We start from the raw sequence: 16,599 nt of genomic DNA, 5'->3' as shown, positions 1-16,599 counted from the left end.
CCGGAAAATATTATGTAGAAAAGGCTTAAAAATTCTCCGAACATTTTCTCTTGTCATGATTTTCATTTCCGTTTATGGAAGTTTATTGAATCACACTAAATGTATGAATTTTCTTCGCTCTAGTGTGTCTAGTAAAAATCCTTTGTATTCATAATGTTAATATTTATATGGCGTATCATCATTACATAATACATATAAAACAAAGTCGCTTTCTCTGTCCCTATGTATGATTTAATCTTTAAAACTTCGCAACGGATTTCGATGCGGATTTTTTAAATAGATAGAACGATTCTCGATGGAGGTTTAAGCATCTTATTTATGTATTAGGTTATAGACAAAGTGGACGAAGCCGCGGGTGGAAAGCAAGTTTAGTATAAAATGATAAACAAATATAAAGTACAAAACATAGGTACTTTATCAAAGTAAATGAAATTCTTCACAAGTAAGTACCCTACTTAGCGGCAAGTACGTAATAATTCACAACTTTTGTATTTATTAAGTAAGATTCCCTATATAGCTTTTTTATGAACCTTACCCAACAAAACCTTAACTTAAACTTAATGAAGTCTCAAGTTACGAAGTTGCTATCGTACCCACTCCTGAATGTGATCCTTGAAACGCTTCAGACATAAGTTTATGTTATCTTTGCAAGTATACTTTAAGTTTTTGTTTGCGTATGATATAACTTCGGCTTCTCTTATACGAAATAATGCAGCTAAGAAAATAATTCACTTGATAATTCTTTTATTTGGTTTGATATGGTTTTAAAAGCACGGTTGTATACCTCATTTAAGTAATAAATCACGCTGCATCAGTAAATTCTTTCTATTTCTCCCCAGATTTAAAAAAAGTTTAAAAACCATCACTCTCTCCAATCTCTCGAAAAAAATAATTCAATAATAAATTCTAATACTTTTTCTACTGAACATTCCAAAAATCACTCATCAATGTCATAATGCATTATAAACGAATAAAAAATACGTTATAAGTTAAAAATAATTTGGAAAATCCAAAAGTGCACGCCTCATAATTTTTTTTTAATAATTATTTGTTAATTATTATTTTTGTTTATTTAATAACAATTAAACCACATCGAATCAGACCCTGAAAAATGAAAGGGTTCTATTCCTGAGCATACTCAAGCGTAAGAGAAAAAAAAAGACTCGATTAGTAAAGTATTTCGGTCGCTATCGTGTTAACAAGAAAAAGGATCCGCACATACAGACACACGGACGTCCAAGACAGAACTTTTTTAAACTGTTTTTTAACTAGTTTAAATAACAAAAATGACATCAAAAATATCATGAACGTTAAAAATAGTTTTTTCTTAATATGTGTGTGTATGTATTATCTTACAAGTGCAATGTATGATACATAAAGACATTTTAAGTTTGAAAAATCAGATGTTTTGCGCGAAGTGACAGTAGTACCCACCTCAACGCTTCGCTTATGAGGCGTGCAATACGTTAAACAACATCAGAAACGAAACCCATTTTCATTACAAAGTCAGTAATCGTAACAATGGATAAACCCGATCCTTCAACGCACGTCATTTATTGAAAAGCCCATTTGTGAAGTGATTGATGATGCTTTCAGTATCTTTATATAGAGGGCTCTTAACAATTTCATTTTTAGGTATTTGGGTATATGGTGGGTGTCGATGCCGGTTCCGTTATGGGTATCGGTATCGGTATTTTTTATCTGTAATTTTATGTTTGGAATATTTTTGTACTTGATTTGTGGAATATAATTTGCAAAAATATTCGTCTTTCGACATTGTTAACGCACAATTTTTGTTATCTACAGTAAAATTATAATATATAACTATTCTATCTACAATATTACATGAATATATTTATATATGTTTGGAAACAGACAAATGGATGTCGTGATGGATGGCCTGTCTAGTCTGTCACTCTCCATTGATTAGCGTTTACTTAACAAAATAGAAAAGTCAATATTTAAGATAAAAGGCTGCTTTCTAATAAAATTAAACCGAAGATAAATAAATATTTCGGGACAATTTTCACACACGGCACGATCTGATCCCATACTAAGCTTTCGCTTGTGTTATGGAAACCAGATGGCTGATAAACATACATATATAATTTTAAATAAATACTTATATAGATAATTAACACCCAGACACAGAACAAACATCTATGTTCATCACACAAATATTTGCCCCGAGTGGGAATCGAACCCACGACCTCTGACCTGACCATTCTTTTGCGTTTTCTCAGAAAATATCTATCCAGACTTGTCTAATTTACCAAGCACATTTAATCTATTTGTAACAGAATAATCAATAAATTTAACATTATGAACCACATGTTACCCCATATTACCATAGCGTGGTATTGACCACAGTCCACAAGTCAGCTGTCAGTGACGCGTGGATCGATACCACCCCACCCGTTTATTGATTGACTATTTTTAGCCGCTAGGGTGGAAAAACTAATAATACAGGGGTGAAAGTGCTTTTAAAGGGAATGTTATAAATGAAAGTCTTTGAATAATAAAGTATAGCTGAATAAAACGTTGCATAAAATAAAAACAAAAAATATAGACTGACACGTGGAACCACGTTTTTTATTTTGATTTTTACTAGAGCTTGCTATGAAATCTGTATTGAAACGTTTTAAAAATTAACATCGATACAACTTAAGAGTATTATAATCCTATCTTACGTTAGTTTATCAAAAACTTATCGATAACTCAAAGCCTTTATAGCTATCTATAATTTTAAATTAATAAAATGTTAGGTACTTTAGATTTTCATGGTTAGATTTTCTGTTCACACCCTTTAACAGAGCAAAACAAATTGGACTTATTTAGATGACTATCAATAAAGAAAGTCTAGTTTAATATATTTGTATAGTAAACATAATATAATCGTATACTATCCCTTTATCCCAATTGCTTGGTCGAATCGAAATAAGCCAGTAATGAATATATATTTCATCAGATCCTTTATGATCCTAAAAGTACTGAATAAATAAATATAGATACAGAATAAGTAGAAAAAGGTTGACATAAATTGGTCTAATGTATTATTCATGAGGGATGTGGTTTTTATTTTGTGTCAGGGACAATAAAGGACTTTCTAGGTCATGTGTTAATTCCAATAAGCGACGAAAAGTTATAAATCTTTTGGTGTTGACTTTTGTTGATAAACTTGAATATATTATGAACTCGCGGCTTTATCCCTTAAATCCATACTAATATTATAAAAGCGAAAGTAACTCTGTCTGTCTGTCTGTTACTCAATCACGCCTAAACTACTGAACCAATTTTCATGAAATTTAGTATGGAGATATTTTGATACCCGAGAAAGGACATAGGCTACTTTTTATCCCGGGAAAATGACGCAATCCCGGAAATCCCACGGGAACGGGAACTATGCGGGTTTTTCTTTGACTGCGCGGGCGAAGCCGCGGGCGGAAACCTAGTCTTTTCATAATTCTGACGTTATATAACGCTCTTTTATTTATGTATTTTCGAGTTGTGTATTCTTTATCACACTTGAAAGATAAGTAATATTATAAAGCCGCGTTTCCATCTACAAGAAAACTTCCGCAAGAAATGTCCGACAGTCTGTCTGACAGCAGCTTGCAAGTCCAAGGCCGCGTTTCCACCTGCAAGTTGACTTGCAAAGTTGCAAGCTGCTGTCAGACGGACTGTCGGATATTTCCTGCGGAAGTTTTCTTGCAGATGGAAACGCGGCCTTATAATGATGATTGATTGTCTCAATAAATTATACATTTATGTAAAGTACGATTTTGTTCATTTTACATTTTAAAAAGCCTTAATTTCACATGCGAATATTCTGTACCCAAAACCGCACACAACGCTGCTGAAAGTGTACGTTTTAAAAATAGCCAGAATGATAAAATTATGTACGAGTAAGCTCATAATATATTCAAAGTGTTTTGAAGATATATCGCGTCAAAACGGAATATTTTACCTCGAAATAGAGACACCGTACATTTTTATTGCAAGCCCGAGGTGCTTTCTTGAGAATATCTCGAATTTTGACTACGCTATTTTAAAATGTTTTCTGATTTATCCTTGCTTTTCATCATTCGTAGCTTATGAATTTATGATATATCCTTGCTTTTTAAACTAATTTACAGCCAGAATGCGTTACATGAATTTCAGAAATAGACCAAAATCTATGATCAAAAAAAAATTTAATTTGAATATAGATCAATTATAGGCAATTTAAAGTCGTATGGTAGCATAAAATATACAGTGAAGAATGAAAGATATTATAAAAGCAACTAATTCCACCGAAAAATCCTAATAGCTTTTCACTACAAATGGAAAATGTTTCACAAAAAACTTTTATAAGCGCCAAAATTTCTAAAAACATTGAAATCGTTTTAAACTTTAACCTCCTCGGGGCTTGTAATTTTTGACCCTAAAAAGACGCCATCTTGCCGCAAGTTTTATTCAAATGAACCCTTTAGGCTCCAAGTAAGCACTTGACTAAAAATATTCTTTTGTGAAGAGATTTGTTTTAAAGTCTTGCTTGAAATCACGCTTTTGTGAATAACTAGTTTTAGGTTTACTTTACCCCGTTTAGGTTACTTAAGTTATTTCTAAGTTTATAACATGGCTTTCGTAGTGGCTTTTGTTTTAATATTTTATTAATTATTACAACAGAAATTGTTCTTACATCAATAATTATTAATTGGATAATTAAATGAATAATGGTGATAGAAATTTATTCCAATTTTAATTATTTTTCTAATTTTCTCTACCCCGAAACACAGAAATAGTTTTATAAACTTATTAATATATTTTTGAGCAAATAACCTATTTATACGTTGAGCTTAAAGTTTTTTTCATAGGCTAACCTACATCTCCCTAACTAACCTGGTTGCGTAAGGGTTACTGCCCTTTAGAGGTGACCTTTATTTCGACTTATAGAGACTAAGATTATGTGCATAGAAGGTTGGAATAAAGCGAAAGAATAAATAATTAATAAACGTTAAAATACTTATTATAATAACTAGCTGTACAAAAGCTAATAATTATGTAGCTGATGGTTATTCAGTTACACAAGCTACAATACTGCCAAGTTACATCTAAAAGCGTTCAGTGGTTTTTGTATGAAAATGTAATAAACATATTAACAAAACTTTCGTGTTTATTCTCGGGTTTAAGTATGATGTGCTAAATTTAGTTGGTTTAAACTTTAAATACATTTAATTTGTCCAAATTATTTTCTATAAATATCTCTATTTTTTATATCAATGCTCGCTCCACGCTCTCGCTACCGTTTAAGCGACGTTACTCTGAATGTCAGCCTAAACTTAGGGCGTGGTCAATAGGTTGTATTTTTAAGGCTATGTGGGCGTTGTATCAATTATTGATAGCTTGAGTGTGTTACAATTGAATATGAGCAAATATTACTGTTTAATAGAAATTCTATTACGTTACAAATTACTTCGATTTATTGTGTTCTTATGATTCCATACGCATTGGTAGCTATTTTTAAAACTATTGAGCCATTTGAATTCTGTTTTAATTTGTTCTCTTTACAATAGGATACTCAATAAATATATTAAGATTCCTATTTTTATTGGTCACAAATAATGAAAATTTGTCGTCCATATTTCTAAAGGGCAAAGGTCATTTTCTAGTGTCAGCCAGTGATCAAATCTAACATTCATCATTATAAAAAAAAAAACAGTGTAAAATTTTAACATTTTACACTTTCAAAATACTCACAACAAAATATTTTCTTTTCCACACGAAAACATATTTAACGCCTTGTTGGTCTTAATTATTAACAAGTGTAAAAACTGCAATTATACATTCAACAATGTTATAGATTAGTTAATGGAGTGAATCGGACAGTTCACGCGAAATTTTAATTAATTATAAGACGTGATAATTATGTTGTGTATTTCTGGTTGGTCAAAGATTTGTTTTTGTCGATCGTGTCGGGCTACAGGCAACACCTTTCCGTGTAAGGTGAATGGATTGATTAATCTAAGCATAATATATAAGTTTCTTTAATAATCATTTTAATGAATTTTTAACACATTGAAAAATGGGTAATAACATTGTTGAGAAATCAACTTGACTTTTGACTAGGTTTAATTTTCAAGTCCCATTACAATATTATTAAGAGAAAAACATAGAAAACATAATTTATTTAGTATCTTACATGATTTGGACCAAAATTTTATTTATTAAATGATTAGATATTTGCATTTTTTATTATTAATTGTCTTTTTACGTACATGGATAGATTGACATACAGACTAACAATTTATTCCGTACACGCAAAATTTAACTGTGTACATATATATTTTATAGTTCGTATACAATTTATCCTATCCTATCTACAAACATATAAAAAACCCTCTCACAAATAACATAAATTGAAACCATCCATTTTGGTTAGAAAATAAATTGTATTTAGGCGTTTCATGAAATGGTTAGACGAGCACGTAATTCAGCAAAGTTAAAATAATGGTTATTAGGAAAATTATTGCGTAAAACGTTATATAAATTGATACAACTGGGAAATATTAGCGAAAAGGCCATGAATTGCGTGTTTTAGAACTAAGTATAACGTTATAAATGTGTTTGTAGCGTTTTTGGACACCTATTATTATTTTCTCTTTATCGTGAAACTACTTATATTTTTGATAGAAGTGATAGATTGTCTTATTACAGAAAGTCCTACTAGTAATATTATAAATGCGAAAGTTTGTGAGGATGTGTGTATGTGTGTTTGTTACTATTTCACGCAAATACTACTGAACCGATTACAATGAAATTTAGCACACATATAGAGGGTAACTTGGATTAACAGATAGGATAGTTGTATCCCGGAAATTCCACCGGAACGGAAACTATGCGGGATTTTCTTTCGAAATGCGGGCGAAGCCGCGGGCGAAAAGCTAGTATATTTATACCTACTTTTATTAGTAGTATACGTATCAATAATTAATGAAAATTTAACAAAAACATTAATATAAAACTATCTGAAGAAATATGATATGAAATTTGGTGAAAATTTTGACTGCTTCTTCCTAAATTTACGTAATAAGTGCTTTTTCAATCGCACTATATACATATTTTATTTAAGTAATTTATTATAATAATAATTGAAAGTAACTACCCGTCTAATAAACAATTACTGACGTAACATGGCTAATTAATTTATAGGATTAATCTAGGTCCAGCCCTAGGTTACCTAGAACGGCAGGTGACCTAGTAATGGTCTAATGAAGGAATTAATGAATAATCCCAGGTCACACGTGTCCCTAATAATTATTTTAGTTATTATATGAGACATTTTAGGCTCCAATTTTGGGTAGACATTTTAATGAAAGTCGTTATAGGTTTTAATATGTCTTGTTGGTTTAATGGTTTGTAGGGAAATAAGGTAATGAATTCGTGTGTTTATTTGAGTTGAAATTTTATAGGATCTGATTATGATTTATTAATAATTCTACAACGGAACAACTACTACAATATGGTTGTTTGAATAACAATTTAATAATTTGAATAAAAATAAAACGGAACGTGCTTAATTTTGTGAAATAAAATAAAGGCGTAAGCTTTATTTATAAGCGCTTTAAATACTTGGGTATATAATTATCTGAATTAAATTACTTGAAGTTACCAATATCTGCTTGGGTTAAGACTAATCATTGAAGTGCTCATGTAACAGCTCAACTTGAGACGTCGAACTCAAAATCAACTTAAATATAAACTAAAATCTTTTTAGAAGCTTTCAACGGTACTCAAACACAATTACACAATTGAGACACACTTCAACGGGCGATACAAAACAAAAATACATGACCCGTTCGACCCTCAAATACTTTCTCAAGCCCTAGAATATCTACAGTAATGAGTCCAGCCCCTGTACCATGTTATTTTAAAACAGTATTATTTCCACCGTGGAACAATGACAGCGCTAGTGCCGTCCCTTTCTCCCACTGGCAATATTACTGCTCAAGATGTCATGGTACAGGGTAGAAGTTGAATAATACAGAGGGACCGGCACGTCTGCCTGACCTCAGCTCGAGGAGGCCTTGTGTTAGAGCTATTGTTTTACTCTCTTCAGAGCTGTATAATAAATTAAAGCATAGCCTGTTATCGAGGCTTAATTGGAGATAAGAAATTAATGCTTCTTTGTGCAGTACTGCACTACATTACCTAGTATCGAAAAAAAAATAACGACAATATTCAAGCATTAGCATGACTGCAATATTTTTTATAATCTTTCAAAGGTTTAAATCTATTCTTTAATTTTACCAGTTTTCTAAAAACTTGTTTTACTGAACAATTTAAAAAATTACTGTAATAATCGGACGTCACTTGTCTTAAACGTAACACATTCGTTATTCCATCAAAAATAATTTTTGAGATACACAATTATTTTGCGAAATATATTTCATGCAAATTATTTCATTAAAAATATTTTTTTAAAACTACCCGCAAATAAAGTAAATTTTTCCAGATACCCTCATCAGTTTTCATTTAACCCAGTTTACTACAATGCAGTCGCCACAATACTCAACACCTATTCATTAAAACCGCCTTTTCATATTATATCCACTTTGATTACTTTGAAATGAGAATTTTATTTTTACAGTTAAAATTACAGAAATATTATTTTATAATTATTTTTCGTGGAAATTAAAATAATGTTTCACAATTTTTTGGGTGGAAATTAGAATGCTGTTCTATTTTAAAAAAGTAATTATTAACATGGTGGTTAAATTATTCGTTCTTTAATCTTTTTCATAATATTATTATCTACTCATTAACATTTAAGTATACAACTAAAATATTATTATATACACTGCAATTACCGATAAAATTTTACATGTATAACCCTAATCCTTACATCCTATAAAATTATAAAAACAACATTCAATTCAAACCGTTATATTCCTGGAATAAACGAGAATGTTCTGGAACACCGTTGCCATGGCAACTTCCCTTGAGGATGTAATAACGGAGATTGTCCCGGAACGATATAACTTCATATTTATTGTAGCTTGAGGCAAGCGTAGTTTGAACTCAAGTAGCTTCTTGTTAACTTGTACAATGGATTGACCAATTGTGTCATACATTTTATGTTTTACAAGCTGAAACTTGGGTTGATTATTATTATAATAATGGGTGGGTTAAAAGTATTTCAAATAATTGGTTTGACTTCGGTAACTTCTATGTTGAATGCTAAGGTTGAATGTATTATAATATGTGACAAATTACGTTCCATTTATTGAGTTTATATTTTGTATTTGGACGATTGGTTTTAACTGAAAAGAGTTTATATCAATAAAATTAACCGTATTGAGAGATTTGCGGTGAATATTGAACGGATAAAATTATTTTATCTATGAATCAATTTGTAAGTTTGTAAAATGCATAGAAATAAGATACCTAGTAATAGTTGTATTTTAAAATAAATAAGATACATGAAACACGCAACCAATTCAAACACGTTATTTTGGTGACGATTCGGGTACACCAAAAGCGTTTAATTATTTTAAATAAGCTTACAGAATGCACTTTATTTACTCGTAGGTATTACAAAATGAAAGCTTTCATTTTGGGTCTTTGGTGTTTAATTAAACATTACTATCTACGTACAGTTACGTATTGTTATCTACGTACAGCGTATTTCATTGATTTATTTCTAAGTTCGTGTTCAAAATCATTTCAAAGCAAAAGAGACGTTATTTCTTAACAATCAAGATTCATTACCCATTGAATACATATTAACTTTTGTTTCAGGCCTGCTATCATGGGATTCTGGCGAACACCAGGTCGACTTGGAGAAGGAACTGGCTACCCTCACGGCGCAGGCACCCGAGGGGGAGGAAGCCAGATATGGTGTGTATACGTATTTAATATATTTTAAAGAATTTTATGAATATTTGAAGAACTCGCCAATCAAAAATCAAATCGCTCGTAAATCAAACAACACGGCTGCAAATCCCGCGATGTGATCAGTTTTCTTCGATTTTCAAAATGTTTGGGGCATACAAGTTTATAAGGTAACCGTAATTAATAAAAGTTGATAAAAAAAAATTAATAGATCTATCCTTAATACACATAATAATTAATTTTGACACATCTGTAGTTACTCGACAAATAGCAAGCAGTTAAAAAATCGAAGTGTTTATTCGATTTTCTTATTAGAAGAGGTTTGAATTACCTTTGATACCTTTGATATTTGATCTTTTCAGTAAAATCACGATACAATTTTCTACCTTTTTTACTTTTTAATTCAATTAGGTAATAAGCCCATATCCTAAAAACCTCATTAGAATAAATAATAAAGGCAAACGAAAATTATTCTCCCTTTGAACCCAAATCTCGGAGAGTTTTCGTAATACTTACAAGGGTAAAAACCTTACTTGAGATCGCTTAATTATGTACAAGTAACTCGAGAAAATCGGATTATCCTCATTTTCTTAGTACGAAAAATGGATTAAACTAATCTTAAACATTTAGGGACCAAACAGCTTAATACATAATTTTATGTTGTGCATTTTAGACCAATACAATTCGCTACTTAATTTACAAATTAGTTATTGTTTTCAAATCAAGTAGGTATTTAAAAATGAGCAAATAATAGGTACGTATTTCCTGAACTAAATTCAATTAAACTTTTTTTCAATTTTAAATGCTCTATAAATTTCCTTCAAAGCTTTATACGACAAAAAATAATAGCGAACCTTCGCCATTTTAACAATAATTAACACAAATAGACCGGGAGATACTGACACAAAATTTCGAGTCATTTGTAACAGGATGGCGGTTCTACAGGGGTCTTAGTACGCAATGACAAAAAGAAAAACGATGGTGTGAACGCTGGTACCGGCGGCTTAGTCGCGTGGGCGTTAGTCGAACTCGTCGGAAAAATAGCGAAGTCAAACGATTTGTAACACAAAAATTTTAGAATTTACCGATAGCCCATAAAAAAGAAGTAGGCGGTAGTGTCATGCCATACTTTTCCGGTGTGACTTACAGCCCGCCATACCGACGCGAATGTGTTGATTTAAAAAAAATAATTCAACCATTTGTACCAGGCTAACTTTTGCACAGGTAACCATCGTCGTGCAGCCATTTACGAAAATCGCCATGCCATACTTTTCGGACGATTCCAAATGGTCGCCATACCGCCGAAAATCTGCAAATTTTTTTTTTCGCCGAACCATTTGTAACACTCTAAATTTTTTTTTCAACAACTCCTGAATGATTATAAATAGAAGTGTGATAATGCCATACCTGTGGGAGGTGGCGAATGTGTATAAGATTTTTTTTATTGTATGATTTTATTCGTATTTTTAACGATTTGTAACAGTATGGCATTAATCTTTCCTATAAGTTTGATGTTCAACAAATATAAATACAAAATTTCAAAGATCTAGGTGGTAGAAATCTTCACTTCTATAAATTAATAATAAATTTATTTATGAAGTATGGCAGCACTTTTTCCCCCTACTAGAAGTATGGCAAATATAATAATGGTCACATTTTATCAAATACTCTCCAAAAATCCAAATGCAATACTGGTACAAAAAGTTTGGCGAAAAAAAAAAATTTTTGCAGATTTTCGGCGGTATGGCGACCATTTCGAATCGTCCGAAAAGTATGGTATGGTGATTTTCGTAAATGGCTACACGACGATGGTTACCTGTGCAAAAGTTAGCCTGGTACAAATGGTTGAATTGTTTTTTTTTAAATCAACACATTTGCGTCGGTATGGCGGGCTGTAAGTCACACCGGAAAAGTATGGCATGACACTACCGCCTACTTCTTTTTATGGGCTATCGGTAAATTCTAAAATTTTTGTGTTACAAATCGTTTGACTTTCGCTATTTTTACGACGAGTTCGACTAACGCCCACGCGACTAAGCCGCCGGTACCAGTGTTCACACCATCGTTTTTCTTTTTGTCATTGCGTACTAAGACCCCTGTAAAACCGCCATCCTGTTACAAATGACTCGAAATTTTGTGTCAGTATCTCCCGGTCTAAAACGAAATATTATACCAATTAATTACCATCACTAGAATTATAATAATTTATTACAGTAAATATTTAGAACCTAACAATTCTATCCACATTTCCATTCCTCCGTATAAACAAGGCAAGATAAACAATTATTTATGTTAGGTATTCACGAAATATCTCAGACTAGTTCAGTGAGCTTGAAATTTATCTCAACGCTCCAGTTATGTAAGATGAATGGCTCTTTTGTTCAATATTCTCTACACTTTAGACGATAAATCTGCTTAATTTTTTGGAAAAAACCAGCTGGAAAGATACCGATAAATGGGTAATAAAAAATGTTACATTTTTTGGGAGATAAACTTCTTAGAGATTATATGCCTTTCGTTGTATATAAATTAAATATTTTTGTACAATTCACAATATTGTGTCAGAATTCTAACAGATTTCTACTTATTTATAATAACTTTACTAAAAAATTAAACATGAAAGAACTGAAACATGTTCACACTTTTAACTCCAGAGAGTAACCAACGTTGAAATTTAAATTGCGCAGCGAATATTATGAAATTCTTTACCAAAGACTGGTTAAATGACGAAAAATGTGGAAAAAATTCAAACCTACGTGTGCCGTGACACTCGACGTTCACGAAATGTCATGATTTACTGAAAATGTTTGAAGCCTTTGCGACGCAAGGCTGGCAAAGTCGCGTATAATTAAAGAAGATTTCTTTCTTTACGATACTTTAAACGTAACTTTCTATAATTAGAATGTACAAAGAGAATTATATATTCGACAAGAATTTTATTTTTGACCCGTTTTTGCAATTTCTATCTAGGTACCTACTCTTCTTATGTGTTAAATATACAAAATTAAAAGATACAATATTGGATTATTAGCTTAATATTGTTTGACTCTTAAATGATACTATCAAATAAAAATCTTATTTCGGCTCATTATATTGTGCCAGAATTTCCGATTCTTAATAATAACACAATTTAGACTACAAATTCAATAAAATAAACTACAAAGCTTAAATACAACAAACCACTAACTAAATACATACATTAAAAGCTGACATTACATAAAGCGTCTGTGAATCCTAAAGCAGTCGTGGTGCATTGCGGAGATTTGTCGAATTCCACATTTATACTCAAATTGTTGAAACGTCTGTCCTAATTATTTTGTCCGCAAATATCTGCCGTGTGAAATAACTTCATTTCAACGCTGAATTTCAGTAAAGTACATATTCAGGTTTTAGTCATGAAAACTTTCGACGTAGGTACTAGCTGAATATTGTAAGTATGGGTTGTCCTGTCCTGTGTTATTTTTAATAAAGAATTTACTTTATTAATTATTTATTTGAAATCGTTCTCTTCATATAAACTACGATTATTTTCAGTAGCTATAATCGAAAACAGACGGACGCGGAAAAATGCGTCTATATTGAGTATAGTAAAGTTTTTAGGTATACTCGATAAATTATGAGAATTGAAGCATAGTAATGATAATTGAAAATAATAAAAAATATCTCAAAATAAACTGTTTCTTTTTTGGAAGAAGAGACGCTTAAATTCTCGGAAAAAAAGCGTATCTCTAACATAAAATACTTATTTGAAGTAACTAAGGTGAAAACGGGATACTCAACATAAATCTGAACAAAGGGAAAGGGATGATAGCCGAAGGGTGTGAACATTATTCTCTGTTACGTGACAAGGTCAGGGGTAATGGTCTCGGTTTATTGGCCGAATTAGGATTAATGTCTTATTTCTTTTACGCTTTTGTTCTTTTACTTTTTGTGGAGGGAAAGTGATTTACTGTTCTTATATAGGTTAGCAGGATACGTGTCTTCATGGCAATTATGTTTAATTATGTTAAACATTGATGTTTTATTTTTTTTTAATCTTATTTTATCTATAGGGGTTTTGTCCACAATTATGGCAATGTTACGTAGATTATTATTAGGTTTCAAATCTTACCATTTATTAGATATCTACTGCGCTAGAAAGTAATATTATAAGCAGTACAGTTAAAATTATTAAAGTGAAGAAATATCTACTTTTCCTTTACTACAATCGACAATGGGAACATAGGATAGGACTACAGCCGTAACGCAGTAGTGTGGCTTACCATCAACGGACCACCAGCTTTTTCCCGCCATGATTTAACAAAAGCTACTCATTCAAAGATAGCAGGGCTATCAAAGGATGAAATGGTCTCCCTGAATCATTAGTATATCATTTATTGAATAAAGTTTTATTTAAAAATCTAAACCAATGAATTTCTATCAAGAAGCATCAAAACGAAGTACAACTACTTATGTAATTTACAATTATTCTTCCTACAATAATGGCACGTTTGGTCCCCAGGCGAGCGTCTCATCCAGTACGCCTCCGAGAACCTGGTGACGGAGATCCTGATCCACCCACAGATGAACACGCTGATGCAGTGTATGAGGAACCTGCTCAGCTCGTTCACCCGACATAGACACTTGATCCACGCCGGCTATACCTTCTCTGGGAACGGCTCTTGGATCATGCAGGTAAGACCACTACCACTAACTACCACTATTGTCTATTACACACTATTACTGCATTAGTACTACCTACTGCTAACCACTACTACTACACTACACTACTACTATCATGACTACCATTATAACACTACTAGTACCATGGCCTCCCTTGTTACACTCACAGCAGCTCGAGGATTATCGGAATAATACACGCCTGATAATGTTTTAAATTCCACTTTTCGTGTTTCACTCACAATTTCATTAGTTTTAAGATGAAATTTATTCGGATTGCCAATTAATAAATATCTTCAAATATTGATGATCGTAAGCAAAGTCTGTCTGATATTCACGTATATTTGAAAGGAGTAATTTCCTTTTCAATATTGTACGTTAAAGCTTTTAACTGTGTCACTCCTTTCTATACAAAAGCAAATCACCACGCAAAAATAAAACTTCATTAAAACCAATAAATCGTTTCCACTTCGTATAATCCATAATCATAACTTTGTCGAAGCAGCAAGAAAATGTTCTCTTAAAAATATAAATCTTGCGATTTCTGCCTTTGATGGCTCCTCCAGCCTCCATTACTTTCAATAGGTCTTTATCTCAAGCGCCCTTATCGCAGAGCTTTCACAAAAACTACTTGAATTCGCTCCGAGCTGACATTTCTCTTGTGATAGGTCATGAAGTTTTAATTGTACGGATAGCATAATGCAGGTTTAATAATTATGTACGTTGCATTGATGAGATCTGCATTAAAGTGTCACAATACTAATTATTTTATACAGTCATCATATTTGGAGATCAGACGAAACATCGTTACTATGTTGAAATATAGGGAATATAATATAGTTCAAGAAAATGTAAACGAGCTAGATGCCAAAAATCAAGATACAACAGTAACAAAACACTAAAAATTACATACTTACTACTGTAGTCTGTAACATTTCTAATGATATATCTCTACAAAGATCTCTACAATATCTCCCTTTATCTACTTCAAGTCTTATATTTCGAATTTATGTTTGAATTTAAATCACAAACCTTTAAAAAACGAAATTACTTTCCATTTTAGGCAGTCGTTAAATAAAACAAAAAATCCGAACACAAAATGGCCAAATTCCACAAATTGAACTTAAACCCATTATAAATTCAATAAGAATGCAAATGTGGAATACATTTGCATCTAAATAGCTTGGAATTAATGCACAAAATGCAAATGGAGGAATAGCTAATAAATTGTTAGGAATTCTGTTAAATTGTACGGCAACAGAAACGTAGCAATTAGCTGAGAGACGACGCTTATTGAGTTTTAGCTTCAGAAACGCAGCTTAACTATGTGTGCAGTTTAAATACTGCTATAAAGATATGACTTGTGAGTGAAATATTCAGTATAGCAAAGAAATAAGAATTATGATTCGAACTTTAACAAATTAATAACGATTGAACATCCTATCTTATTTTAAAAGATTTTTCTTTTATTGATCTATCCTATTTTAAAAGCCTTTTCTTTACTTAGTTTCGTAATAAAAGTTCAACACGTTTCAGTCATCGATATTGGATATTGCGTTTTGGGTAACATTAGTGGTAACTATAGAATAAACTATATGCAAAACAATTGAAAGATACAACAAGCATAGTATTGAAAGATGTTGAGAATATTCGGTTTCGTAAGCGAAGCAGAATAACGCTTTCCACTTAGATCATACACGTACATACAATATTCTCGAAAAATTTGCGAATGTTAACCAAAATGTAAAATTAAAATAAGCAAATAAATGGAGAAGTTTTCCGGGTGGTTTAAAACGATTTAAATAAACCAAACATGTCAGAGAGGCTTAATTAAAACTGTCATATCGTGAAACAGGCGGAACGGAAATTAAACTTCCAAATTAAATTTTATTCAGATATAAATTGTGGGCTAATGAGAGCATTGGGTCAACTCGTAAGCTTTTAGAGACAACTTTTTTCGGAGTTTTTAGCTTTTACACCGGTGCGATAAACGGGCCATGGATTTATTTAATTTCTTATTGTTATAAGAAAATTTTGTAATTGGCTTACAAAATTACAAAATTTTCT

General features: G+C 31.7%; 1 protein-coding gene across 1 annotated transcript in view; it reads left to right on the top strand.

Moving 5' to 3' along the window:
• The window catches only part of LOC149899919 (uncharacterized), a 104,651-nt gene that overhangs the window by 47,204 nt on the left and 40,848 nt on the right, over window positions 1-16,599 (top strand). The window contains exons 2-3 of the mRNA XM_090113364.1: window positions 9,781-9,879; window positions 14,375-14,547. Coding sequence (XP_089969490.1) covers window positions 9,781-9,879; window positions 14,375-14,547 — 272 coding nt within the window. The remainder of the gene's footprint in view (window positions 1-9,780; window positions 9,880-14,374; window positions 14,548-16,599) is intronic.

The sequence above is a fragment of the Colias eurytheme genome, chromosome 19, assembly GCF_061535395.1.
Source record: "Colias eurytheme isolate Ceu_HAF_F1 chromosome 19, ilColEury1 Martin Lab GWU primary, whole genome shotgun sequence".
NCBI classification, from domain to species: Eukaryota; Metazoa; Arthropoda; class Insecta; order Lepidoptera; family Pieridae; genus Colias; species Colias eurytheme.
The sequence above is the reverse complement of the archived record's forward strand: the minus strand, read 5'-3'. Positions and strand labels throughout refer to the sequence as shown.